The sequence below is a fragment of the Megascapheus bottae genome, chromosome 18, assembly GCF_031878675.1.
Source record: "Megascapheus bottae isolate mThoBot1 chromosome 18, mThoBot2.hap1, whole genome shotgun sequence".
NCBI classification, from domain to species: Eukaryota; Metazoa; Chordata; class Mammalia; order Rodentia; family Geomyidae; genus Megascapheus; species Megascapheus bottae.
Window position 1 is genome coordinate 33,553,505 of NC_143526.1, and position 11,736 is coordinate 33,565,240.

Sequence of the window (11,736 nt, forward strand, 5' to 3'; positions counted from 1 at the left end):
GAGATGGAGGATCCATCTGAATAGTATGGAGCCAGACAAAGCCACACAATGGGTAGTTTTCTCTAAAGTACTAAAGTACTAACCCTGTTTCACATTGTTTTGTGATTTGATTTAATTATTTTTGCAGGGCTGGGGAGTGAATCTAGGGCCTCATACCTGTTAAGCTCGTGCTCCATGACTGAGCTACAGCCCCAGGCCTTCTTTTTTTTTTTTTTAGTAGTGAGGGAAAAGCTATATTTGGGATTCCGCAGTGCCTTGCATCTAGTAGGCGCCCAATAACTATTTGTTGAAGCAAATAAAAGTTTCCCAAGTTCACATCTCCCGCAGTGACCAAGACTTCTTTCTCCTCTGAAGGGCTTGGCAGTTGTGGCTAAAAATTAAGCAGTATCATAATTTGCCTGAAACCATATTTACAATTTGTATGACTTTCGGTATGTTGCCAAGACATGATGTTTTTCTTATTGTATTTCTGTAAATATTTCTGGCACTGAAGTGTAAAGTACAGGCGAGCTGTAAATAGGAAGTGTGCCTGTGCCCCTCGCCTCCTGTGTTTGATCTCCGTCACTAGGGAAGAAACTCCACAAGTTTGTATTTATGCAGATCCTTTGTCCAGAAAAACTTACTGAAAACTGAATGTAATACATTTAGTCAATTAAATTTTAAGGAGATTCTTATCTAATAACCTTGTGTGTTTTGGGTTACAAGCTGGGAGCGGGGACGTTGACTCCTGCTTGGTGCTCTTAAATCATACTTTCCAGGGGGCTCTGCTCAGCCAACTACCCTTTGGGGCTAGATCTGTGGATTTTCACCCCCCCGCCCCCATGAAGGGTGTTTCATGATGTTCTGCTGTAAACATACTTTTTAAAAGACTTGGACTCTATGGAGGAGCCTGGGAATAGCTGGGGAGAGGGGAGGAAAGAAGGAGGGGCTCTGACCCTAGAGTTTATCTGCCTTCAGTGAAGCTGAGTTCTAGCAGGGCTGGGAAGTCGGGAAGTGGGGAGACACAGACACTCCTGCCCAACGAGGATTCCCTGAGGCCAGGTTAGCACCACAATGCCTAGATTTTGTGTGCTGCCTGGGCCATTTGAAACTGAGGGGAGCGCTGTGCCTGTCTCTGCTAAAGCTGCCCCTATCCCCTCCCACTAGGTGATACCAGTTATCCCAGAACCTGGGGCTGGGAGATACCAGCCAGTCACAGGGTCTCTGGCCTGATCTAGTGAGTGAGGAAGCTGACTACACAGTGGTCTGACAATGGTTTTTTAGTTTAGTTTTGTTTTTTTGCCAGTCCTGGGGCTTGAACTCAGGCCTGAGCACTGTCCTTGGGCTTTCCTTAAGGCTAGCACTCTGCCATTTGAGCCATAGCATCACTTCCAGCATTTCCATGTATGTGGTACCAAGAAATTAAACCTGGGTTTTCATTCATGCTAGGCAAGCAGTCTCCCACTAGGCCAAACTCCCAGCCCATCTGGGAAAGCTTTATAGCAAGAAAATGTGTGTTCAGGTGTATCACTTCTGCTGCTCAGCTATCTCTGACCAAGCCTCCCGGACCCAACACCTGAGAATCAGTTCAGCCCCAACTTCCCTGCCCCTGGCATAGCCTCCCTGGGCTATTCAAATGGGTGCCTATTTGAATCCTATTTGCACAGATCTCTCCTGGGAACATACAATCCCATAGCAAGGCTGGGGCCCTGTCAACCACTAAACCTCTTGGGTATCAGTTCTCCCCTACTCTTCCCCGTAGCTGGCCTGAGTTCCCTTCTCCCTTGGTTAGTATCTTCCCAGGTCCTTCCATGTCACCTCTTAAGCCTGCTACACTTCCTGCAGCTGTCCCTGGCTTGGAATGATTGCCTGACTGTAACCAGTGCTCTTCAACCCTGTCTCTACATCAGTCTGCCCTGGTATGTGGAGTCTGCCCTTTACCTCTCAGAGATCAGACTCAGCCGATGAAAGTGAGCCTGGAATCCGCATGTTTACTAAAGCCTCACCCACCTGCTGGCAATGATGAAGGTGGGCGGTCCAAGGGCCTCCGAAAGAAGACAGTGCACCAGTTGTGATCCTGCGTGAATTTACCCTCACCCTGAGGATTCTAGCCTGGCCACAGTCCCTCCAGATTGGAGAAAGACAGGATCCTGCCAGGCAGGAGGTTACTACCTGGTGAGTGGATGACTGAGAGAGGAGACGGAGAAGAAATGCCATTTGGGAGTGTCCTTTGCACTGAAAATTAGGACAAGTGTAGAAGTTTCCAGGTTAATCACTTGAAGAATCTACTGTGACCTAATGCAGCCTGGCAGATGGATTTAGCCAACCATGAAGTTTGATACAAATTTTTTCCCTCCTGGTACTGGGATTTAAACTCAGGTTTACTTGCTTGGGGTCCTATCACTTGAACAAGTCCTGATCTACTGTTTTTAATTTGGGAGATTTCACTTATAAAATCTACACTTTGAACTCTTAGAGCAGTTTGGGAAACCTGATGAAGCTCTAAACTCCCTGGTTGGGCACAAGTGTGGTGGTAGGATGTGCACATGTGTAGCTGAAAGACAGGGCCTGGCAACCTGACTGGCTGTGGTGGGGTCTAACCACACACACACACACACACACACACACACACACACACACACACACACACACACACACACACACACACACACACACACACACACACACCAGCACACACACACACACACACACACACACACACACACACACACACACACACACACACCAGCACACGAAGTAATTTCTTTCCCATCTGTTTTTTGAGCTTCTATTATTCTAGTCTTACAAGAAAGATCAGAGATGTATCCATGAGCTGAGTGGCGGCTATGCTGGGAAATCCAGGCTGCTCATTGGGTAACCAGGGCATTCGTTCTCAGTCAGATGGTCTCATGGCCCCTGCTCCCAGCCATGCCAGCACCCATGCCAGCCTTCCCAGCTTCCCATGCAGTTTTGCCTGAAGACACACTTCCTTGTTATGTCACCATCACCATCACTGCTCAGTCACAATTGGACTAAGAGCAGAGCATGGCCCAGCCTGCCAGGTCCCAGGGGCACCTTGTGTGCCCATGCCAAAGCACAGGCCCTGCTCTGCTGCACATGCACCATGAAGTACCCACTGGTACCGCTGGTGAACGACCTCACATTTTCATTCCTGGTCTTCTGGCTTTGCCTGCCCATGGTCTTGCTGCTGTTCTTGGTGATCGTCTGGTTAAACGTCCTACTTTGCCAAGGTGAGCTGCCGGGTCAGTCTAGGTGCTAATCTTGGAGCTGGGCAGGGACCCAATTGAACAAGCTATCCTGAAACAAATCACAGAGAAGGAAACCTTGCTCAGATACAAGTGGTTGACTACGAAAGGAACCTAAAATGGATCCCTGACTCTGAAGTTAGGTCTGTGTGCATGTTTGTAGTTCTCAGTGCTTCTACCAGTGCCTAGGATCTGTGGTGTGAATTAGAAAAGAGATGATCCCTCTGGGCCGGTGGATTGGTGAAAGACACCCTCCCTGCATAGAGGCTCTGAGAGTAGAGTAGGGGCTGCAGTAAGCCCATTGCCTTCTCAGCTGCATGAGTGCTTTTGGGAACAACTTGCACAACAGGATATGGCAGCCTTTGGTATTTTTCAGATGCCCACAGACCAGTCACATTGATTTCAGCCTATACCATATCCCTGAGATCTGGACTTCTCTGGGACACAGGATTATGGACGCTGACTACCACTGCCCAGAGGAGCAGGAGGTGGGATGGAGTGGCCTCAGGGGAAGCTGAGAGCAAGTGGGTTAGGCATGTAGCAGGACCAGATCCTCTGTGCCTGTGTCTGTGTGTCTGTGTGTCTGTGTGTACATGCACATGCACGTGCATGCACCAGTACCGGGCCTTGACCTCAGTGCCTAGGTGCTGTCCTTTAACCTTTTTTTTTTTTTTTTTTTTTTTGCTCAAAAGCGAGTACTCTTACCATTTGAGCCACACCCTCCATTTCTGTTTTTGGCTAATGAAATGGAGAGGAGAGTCTCAGACTTTTCTGATGGGCTGGCTGAACCATAATCTTTTTTTTTTTTTTGCCAGTCCTGGGCTTGAACTCAGGGCCTGAGCACTGTCGTTGGACTTTCTCAAGGCCAGAGCTCTACCACTTGAGCCTCAGCACCATTTCTGGCTTTTTTCTATGTATGTGGTACCAAGGAATCGAACCTGGGTCTTCGTGCATGCTTGGCAAGCACTCTACCACTAGGCCAAACTCCCGGCCCTGAACCATAATCTTAAGATCTCAGCCTCCTGAGTAGCTAGGTTTGCAGGTGTGAGCCACCAGTGCCTGGCTAAGACTAACACTTCTTGGAAGCAGAATCCACCCAGAGGCCTCTTTGGGGACCCCTCCACCTTTTACCTCCTGCTTGTCAGCTCCATGACCTTTGGCCAGCTAGGAGAGGAGTTCTATGCCTCCTGCCAAATCTGGTCACATGTTTGTAAGATCCAGTGAGCAGTTCACCCCACTTCCATTGCCCCATGGCCTCATCTGAGGCGGGGTGGGGGTGTCATTGTGTAATTAGTGTATTTCCTGGCAAAAATCTGAAGTCCTCTTGCTTTTGAGAAAGGCTTGATTAAAACTATTCTCAAATGACCAAGGTAGACCAAAGCCCTCTTCATAAAGCAAAGCTTAGACACTGGGCCCAGCAGCTGCTGGGAGTCAGGCTTGTTTGTGAACAGGTGTGCTGTGTGTGTGTGTGTGCATGCGTGTGTGCATGTGCACACGAGTGTATGCATAGTACTGGAGCTTCAATTGTGAGCCTGAGCACTGTCCCTTAGCTTTTTTTTTTTATTGTTGTTCAAGGCTTTTTTACCATTTGAGCCACAGCTCTACATCTGACTTTTTTGTTGATTAATTGGAGATAAGAGTCTCACAGACTCCTGCCTAGGCTGGCTTTGAACTACAGTCCTCAGATTTCAGCCTCCCGAGTAGCTAGGATTTCAGATGTTTGCTACTGGTGCTCAGTTAGTGAACTGGCCTTTATAAAAGCTATCTCTCTAGGTCTAGAAGTCTTTCGTTAATTCTGCCCTCCCTATAGTGACAGATCCTCTCCTGGAACTCCCTGAGAACTCTTGCTCCCAGTATTACTTTTTATTAAAGCATTTATTAACATTGATTTTTACTGCTCTCAGTATTATTGAGTATTTTCTTGTGTTGGCCATTGGGAGAATCTGGACCTGCCAGAGTTTAGAGGATTGAGTTTCAGGACATCTAGGTTTGTGGTTTTCTTGCTAGATAAATGTTCTACCCCTTGAACTGTGTACCCAGCCCTTTTTGCTTTAATTGTTTTTTTTCAGACAGGTCCTCATGCTTTTGCCAGGGACCACCTTCAGACCATGATCCTTCCCATTCTTCCATGAACCTTCCCATTCTTCCTACACAGAGGCAACCACAAAGGAGAGCCACCACACTCAGCTTATTGTTTGAGATGGAGTTCCATTAGCTCTCTGCCCAGGCTGGCTTTAACCTACAGTCCTCCCAATCTTTGTCTCCTGAGTAAATGGGATGATGGGTGTGAGCCACTGTGCCTGACCCAAGCCTGGGGTTTTCTCTTCTGCTGTGTGTCCCTTTATTGAAATTAGCTAGATTCCAGGCCAATAAGAGCTGCTCTGACTCCTCCCAGCTGTACCATCCTCCAGTTTTGGCTGGCTGGCTCAGAAGGGCCAAAGATGTTTCAGGACCAACGGGTGACAGAAAATGCCACAAAGAAGCAGGAGCTGGCATTTTCCCAAGCTGAGGGAAGAGAAGGAAGGGGGGGCTGCCTGGTCAGACCATATGGAGATAAGAAAGGACAAAACAGACAGCTCAACCTCTGACCATGACCAGGAGAAGAGAGAAGAGGTTGTACTTGACAATTGGAAAGGAACTCGAAAAAAGAAAAATGGAAGTCTCCAGAAATGGATTTGGACTGAGACTGGAGGGGTAGAGTAGGTTATGTTCAGGGAACATCTGCTCACCTGTCCAGTAGTCCTTGGAGGGAGGTGTCCAAAGCTGTCTCTGAATTCCTTGACTTCAAGAGCCCCCAGGATGGCCAAGCTGAGAGATGGCTTTGAATCTAGTCCTACCACTAACTGGCTACAAGCTGTCACTGCTTCTCTGACCCTGCCCCACCTGCGAAATATGGCTGGTGTGTCTCTTCAATATCTCTCCCTTAGATAATGCCTCAGTTGTAGGTCATCTCTAGGGCCTTTCCTCTCCTAAAAGATGGATCTGATCACTTTCTCAGCCACCAGATAACACCAAGGACCTCAATTCTTAATTCTTAATTCTTTCTGAGGTCTTGGTGCTGGCTTCTAAGTTATAGTTCTACTTTGGGTATTCTGGTCTCAGAATACCCAAACATACTACAACAGGTGACTTTATGAGCAGGGGTGTAAGACAGGATGTCAGCACCCCAGAAGCTGTATCTTGGGTCTTCACAGATTCAAAAGAAAGCAACTCGGATGTATGCCTCACTTGGGAAACTTGGAGCAAAGGTTTGGCCGAGTTTTGCCAAGAGGTGCTACACGATGACCAAGAGGAGGAAAGACTTTACCAGTGAGCCTGCTCTGCCAGGTAAGGCCTTTCTAGGGGAAATGGAGAGGGTGAGGGGCCTTAGAGGGAGTCCCTGGGATGCCCAAAGCCTAGGAAGCTGCTATGTTGATGCTCTGCCCTCTTGCCACCTGGAGTCTGGCTCTGTGTCTTCCATGGTACAGAGCATATCACCTCTGCCATGCTTCCTCTCTGCCTCTTGTTCAAAAGACAACAGCTGGATCGCCATTCACTTTTCTCCGCCTCCACCCACTGCCCTCAGCTTTCCATGGATCCAGCTGCTTGAGCTACTCCTGGGGGACAGCTCCAGCTTCTTCTTCCCACCCATGGCCCACCCACCCACAGCAAGTCCCTAATGATTCTATTCTTACCACCACCTCTCCATGTTCACCTCTGTCCCCAAGGCCACCAGAGCCTGTCCTCCATGTTCTCTACCGTGTCTAAATGGAGGGACAAGGTGGCCTAAGAAACAAGGACCCTTGCACAGTCTTACTCAACCTTTCCCATCACAAAGGAGGGCCCGGTCCCCTCATGAGTATGCTCACGGGGCCAGCTCTTGTGACTGTGAAATCACACAGAATCCCATGCTTAGGCGTCTTAAGCCATGCTCTGCTATTATGAGCTGTGTGTGTGTGTGTGTGTGTGTGTGTGTGTGTGTGTGTGTGTGCACGTGCACACAGACCCTGAGTTCAAGACCCAGTAATTAGCACACATACACACACCCCTCCCTGCCCAGGGGTAGAGATGAGACTCTACTTTGTTCATCGGTATAGAGCCTTTCATAGACCCCCGTTGATCTGTATCTCTTATCACTGTTATCTCTAGACCCAACCCCCCACTGGCTTGCTCAACTGGGCCACAGCTACCACGGAAGCAGGAGAGAAGATGTTGCTGACTGAGGATCCTTTCTGAGACACCCCGTACGCGTGCACGTTCACGTGCTCGCATACACACGCTCTCCTCCATGTTGGACCCATGAAGTGGAATTAGTTATTGTCTACCATCATCCTGGAGCTCCAGTCCTGCATGGACTACTGAACTCAGCAGTCCCGGGTCAGAGCTGTGACAGAATCTGGGGATCCATGTTCAAGAAGTGAGGGGGTTCCTATGCCCAGAAGAACATGGTCGATTCTGAGCCTGGTCAAGTCTATTTGTTCATCAGCTGTGGGGAGTCAGGCCCAGACAGTTCAAAGAACAGTCTTGCTCTGAGCTTCCTTCAGTAGGCTTTAGGTGGATGTGAATTGCTAGTGCGTATTTGATAAAGCCTATGGGGAATCTACCAAGTGTCCTGTAATGATGGAATCATGGAATCACTGGTGTTTAATGTACACTTGGGTGTCTGGGGCCCAGGTACTTGATATGTGCTTCACACACATATGTGAATGGATGGCCATTCACAAAAGTTCTCTGAAGTAGCATTTTTGATTACCCTTGTTTTACAGACAAAGAAACTGAGACACACTGAAGAGTAGGGATTTGAACTCAGGCCTAGAAACTTCATTCAGGCTCTGATCCCCTGAGGTGAGGGACAGATGATGGTATAAGGTCCTTTTTGTATGACATTGTATGCATTTTCAGTCAAGTTTAGTGCTCTACCACTTGAGTCACAGCTCTACTTCCAGCTTAAAGAGTCTCATAGACTTTCCTGCCAGGGTTGGCTTTGAACTGCAGTCCTCAGATCCTCCTGAGTAGCTAGGATTACAGGTGTGAGCCACCAGCACTTAACAGAATTTCTTGATGGTAAGTATACTGCCAGGATAGTCACTGTCACCAGAAGCCTGGAAAGTGGGTAAAGAAAGCCAGGACAACCTGGGGAGGCCATGGTATTTATTCTGGCCAGGAGGAGGGATTGTGGTTTACAGAAGGTACAAGAACAGAATGCTTGCTGGAGGAATACTCCCCTCTGTGTCCCCAAGGCCCTCTGCAGCTTCTCTGGCCTTCAGCCTTCAGTTTCTATTTGGGCCTAGAGGCCACCTCCACCAGGAAGCCTTTTGTTCTGTCCCCAGCAAGACTGGCATCAATTCTTGTTAAAAATGGGTGACTTTCCTTTCATAGACCAAGATCCATTGTCCCCTTCCCAGCCAGCTCCTGGTGTATCATATTCAACATCCCAGGAGACCTCTGCAGGTCCCCACCCTCCCCCACCTCTGCTGTGGTCCCATTCCCAAAGCTTGCCACTTGTATATCCTGGGCGCCACTTTTTTTCATCAGCTGAAAAATGTCACCCATCCTCATGCCACTGAGGCACCAAGACGGCTCAGAGGGAGGGGACAAGCAAGATAAAGCCTTGGGTGCACACTACTGGTCTCACTTGAGCTATTGGTTTTTCGCTTGCTTTTGTTTTGTTTGAGACAAGAGTCTTAACTGTGTAGACTGGCTAACCTCAAACTCCTGATCCTGCCTCAGCCTCTTGCATGCTGGAACGATAGGTATGTACCACCAAGCCAGGCTTATGACTTTTTTTTTTTCCAGTCATAGAGCTTGAACTCAAAGCCTGGCAACTGTCTCTGTTTTGAGCCACAGTAGCAATTCCAGTTTCATGGTGGTTAATGAGTCTGACAGGGAAGTGGCACTATGGCTCAAGTGGTAGAGTTCGAGCCTTGAGCACAAAGAGGGACAGCGTGCAGGCCCTGAGATCAAGCCCCAGAATTAGCAGAAGAAAAGGTCTCACAGACTTTCCTGCCTGGGCTGTCTTTGAACTGTGATCCTCAGATCTCAGCCTCCTGTGGAGCTAGGATTGCAGTTGTGAGCCACCACCACCTATCTGCCTTTTTGTTTTTGTTTTTAAAGATACTGTTCTGCTTCACAGATCAGGTATAGGTGGGCCAGACTCGTGGTCTTGTGGGGTGTGTGTGTGTGTGTGTGTGTGTGCGCACATGCCTGCTTTGTAAGGTGGCCCTGGTGGAGCCAGCCCACCCTCAGAGCAGGCAGGGGGTTCTCTGCCCAGGTGTGAGGCTGTCTGGGAATGGGCGTGTCCCTGGTTTCATCTCTTTCCTCCTGTCTAGCCTGTACTTCTGTCAGCCCTTTAACAAGCAGCAGACCTGGGAGTCCCAGGTGCAAGCCCATGGTAGAATATGCCCTACTCCCTGCTGCCTGCGTGGCGGCACTGCCCCAGATGCCCTGGCTTCTCCTTCCCCAGATCCCATGGGCTCTTCATCGCCACACAGTGTGGGCACTGTGTCCAGCCCTGGGCTCACCCGGGCCACAGGTACCAGCGTCGTAGGCAGGAGAGGAAGGCATGGACTTGCTACATGCTGGCAGCAGATCTCTCTTAAGTCACCACAGCAGTCCTGCAAAGCAAGACTTTCTCTTCCACAATGCATGTTGGGCCAAAGGCTCTGAACTTCCAGCCCTCAGCCCAAGACACTTGGCTGGCAATGGGAGGGAGGTATGCCTCAGACTACAGTGTTGTGGGCCCCCAACCTTGGTCTTTCTGGGGACACAACACAGCCTCGGGCTCCTGCTGCTGCCTCCTGAAGCAGATCTCTTTTTTTTTTTTTTTTTTTTTTTGGGGGGGGTGGTGGTTGTTTTGCCATTCCTGGGACTTGAACTCAGGGCCTAAGCACTGTCCTTGGACATTTTCAAGGTTAGTACTCTAGCATTTGAGCCACAGTACCACTTCCACCTTTTTTGGGTGTATGTGGTACCAAGGAATCAAACCTGGGTCTTCATGCATGCTAGGCAAGCACTCTCCCACTAGGTTAAACTGCCGGCCCCGGATCTCTTTCTTTATAGCATGTGGCCTCCTAAAACCTTTAGGCAGGGCTCGTAAGAGCTTGGCACTCACCGGAGCTTGCAACCTGGGTTCAAATCTTGGAGGGTAATCTGGGTGGATTCTTCATCTTCCCGGGACTCTGTCCACAGCACTCTCTACATGGACTGTTGCACTGAACTGCATTGGGATGGATCTGCTGCTAGTAGGCATATAGTGGTGTTCTCAGGTTTTTTAGTTGTTTTTTTTTTTAATTTTTTTGCCAGTCCTGGGGCTTGAACTCAGGGCCTGAGCACTGTTCTTGGGCTTTCCTAAAGGCTAGAGCTCTACCACTTGAGCCTCAGCACCACTTCTGGCTTTTTTCTATGTATGTGGTACAGGAATTGAACCCAGGTCTTCATGCATGCTAGGCAAGCACTCTACCACTAGGCCAAACTCCTGGCCCTCTCAGTAGGTGTTTAAAAGCCAAGTCATGCCGGGGTCCAGAGGCTCATACCTAAAATTCTAGTTACTCAGGAAGTTGAGATCTGAAGATCGTCACTCAAAGTCAACCTGGGCAGGAAAGTTTGTGAGACTCTTAACTCCAATGAAGCACTAAAAGATGGGAAGTGGAGCTGTGGCTGAAGGGGTAGAGCACCAACCTTGAGTGTAAAAGCTAAGGTACAACCTCTAGGCCACGAGTTCAAGCCATAGTATTGACACCAAATCAACAACAACGAAACCAACATTACGTTAGGGCTAAAGACAGCCTTGTAATACATTTAGAATTTGCGTGCTTTTGTGCATATGCTGTGTATCAACAACCCTGGCAAGAGAACAATCTGGAAGACAGTGATTCTGTGAGGCTCTGAACGAATGTTGTGAGTGTGCTAAACATACATCCTGTTGTTCTCTTGCTAATGAAGACTCAAGGACTCTGGCTACACTATTCTTGGCCAAGCTGAAGATGCAATCTTGGGGAAAATGTGCCCCTTTCAAGTTGCAAGTGTTTGATTTCTTCCTGGATGGTCCCTGGCCTCTCTCTGATCTCCCCAGAACACTGAACCAAAAGAAATGATGGCTCCCCTTCCGTTCTTAGCTATCAAATGGTGACACCGTTGACGACTTTTGTTTTGGTTTAGTTGCCACAGTTTTCAAAATGTCACGAAAATACACAGATGCTGGTAATTTCCACTCTCGTCGCAAAGCAGCTAAAGAAATTGAGCTGCGACCCAGCATGGGGGCGCAAACAGACACACAGGAGGCGCTGACTCGCAGTTTCTCCCACAAGCATAAATAGAGCAGAGAAGCCAATTTTTATAATTAACTAGGAATTGGTCTCCAGTTAAGCTTCTGCTTGGGAGTGGGGGCGAGGGAGTTGTGAGGGGAATGGCCAAGCTGTTGCCAGGAGAGAAGCTGTGTGCCTTGTGTGTTCCTGCAGGCCTGGCAGAATGGAGTTTCGGTGACTTTATTAAATTGGAGCATGTTTGAGGATGG

The 11,736-nt window shown here is 48.7% G+C and overlaps 2 protein-coding genes across 4 annotated transcripts in view; both read left to right on the forward strand.

The window, feature by feature from the left end:
• The window catches only part of Ralgapb (Ral GTPase activating protein non-catalytic subunit beta), a 92,060-nt gene extending 89,893 nt beyond the window's left edge, over positions 1-2,167 (forward strand). For 2 of the 3 annotated variants that reach the window (XM_090352346.1, XM_090352348.1), the window contains exon 32: positions 1,772-2,167. In XM_090352346.1, coding sequence (XP_090208472.1) covers positions 1,772-1,804 — 33 coding nt within the window. In that variant the 3' untranslated portion in view covers positions 1,805-2,167. The remainder of the gene's footprint in view (positions 1-1,771) is intronic. The other variant, XM_090352350.1, reaches the window with a different exon arrangement.
• An 868-nt stretch (positions 2,168-3,035) lies between these two features.
• Adig (adipogenin) lies at positions 3,036-6,591 on the forward strand. Its single transcript, XM_090352852.1, has 2 exons — positions 3,036-3,230; positions 6,440-6,591. The coding sequence occupies exons 1-2, from the start codon at positions 3,104-3,106 to the stop codon at positions 6,556-6,558; spliced, it is 246 nt and encodes an 81-aa protein (XP_090208978.1). The 5' UTR covers positions 3,036-3,103; the 3' UTR covers positions 6,559-6,591.
• The last annotated feature ends 5,145 nt before the right edge of the window (positions 6,592-11,736 follow it).

Excerpts from the sequence above, each read along its gene's own strand:
- Adig (XM_090352852.1), top strand. The coding sequence starts at position 3,104 with ATGAAGTACCCACTGGTACCGCTGGTGAACGACCTCACATTTTCATTC. Across the intron at positions 3,231-6,439 it reads AAACGTCCTACTTTGCCAAG|ATTCAAAAGAAAGCAACTCG; the intron begins GTGAGCTGCCGG and ends GGGTCTTCACAG.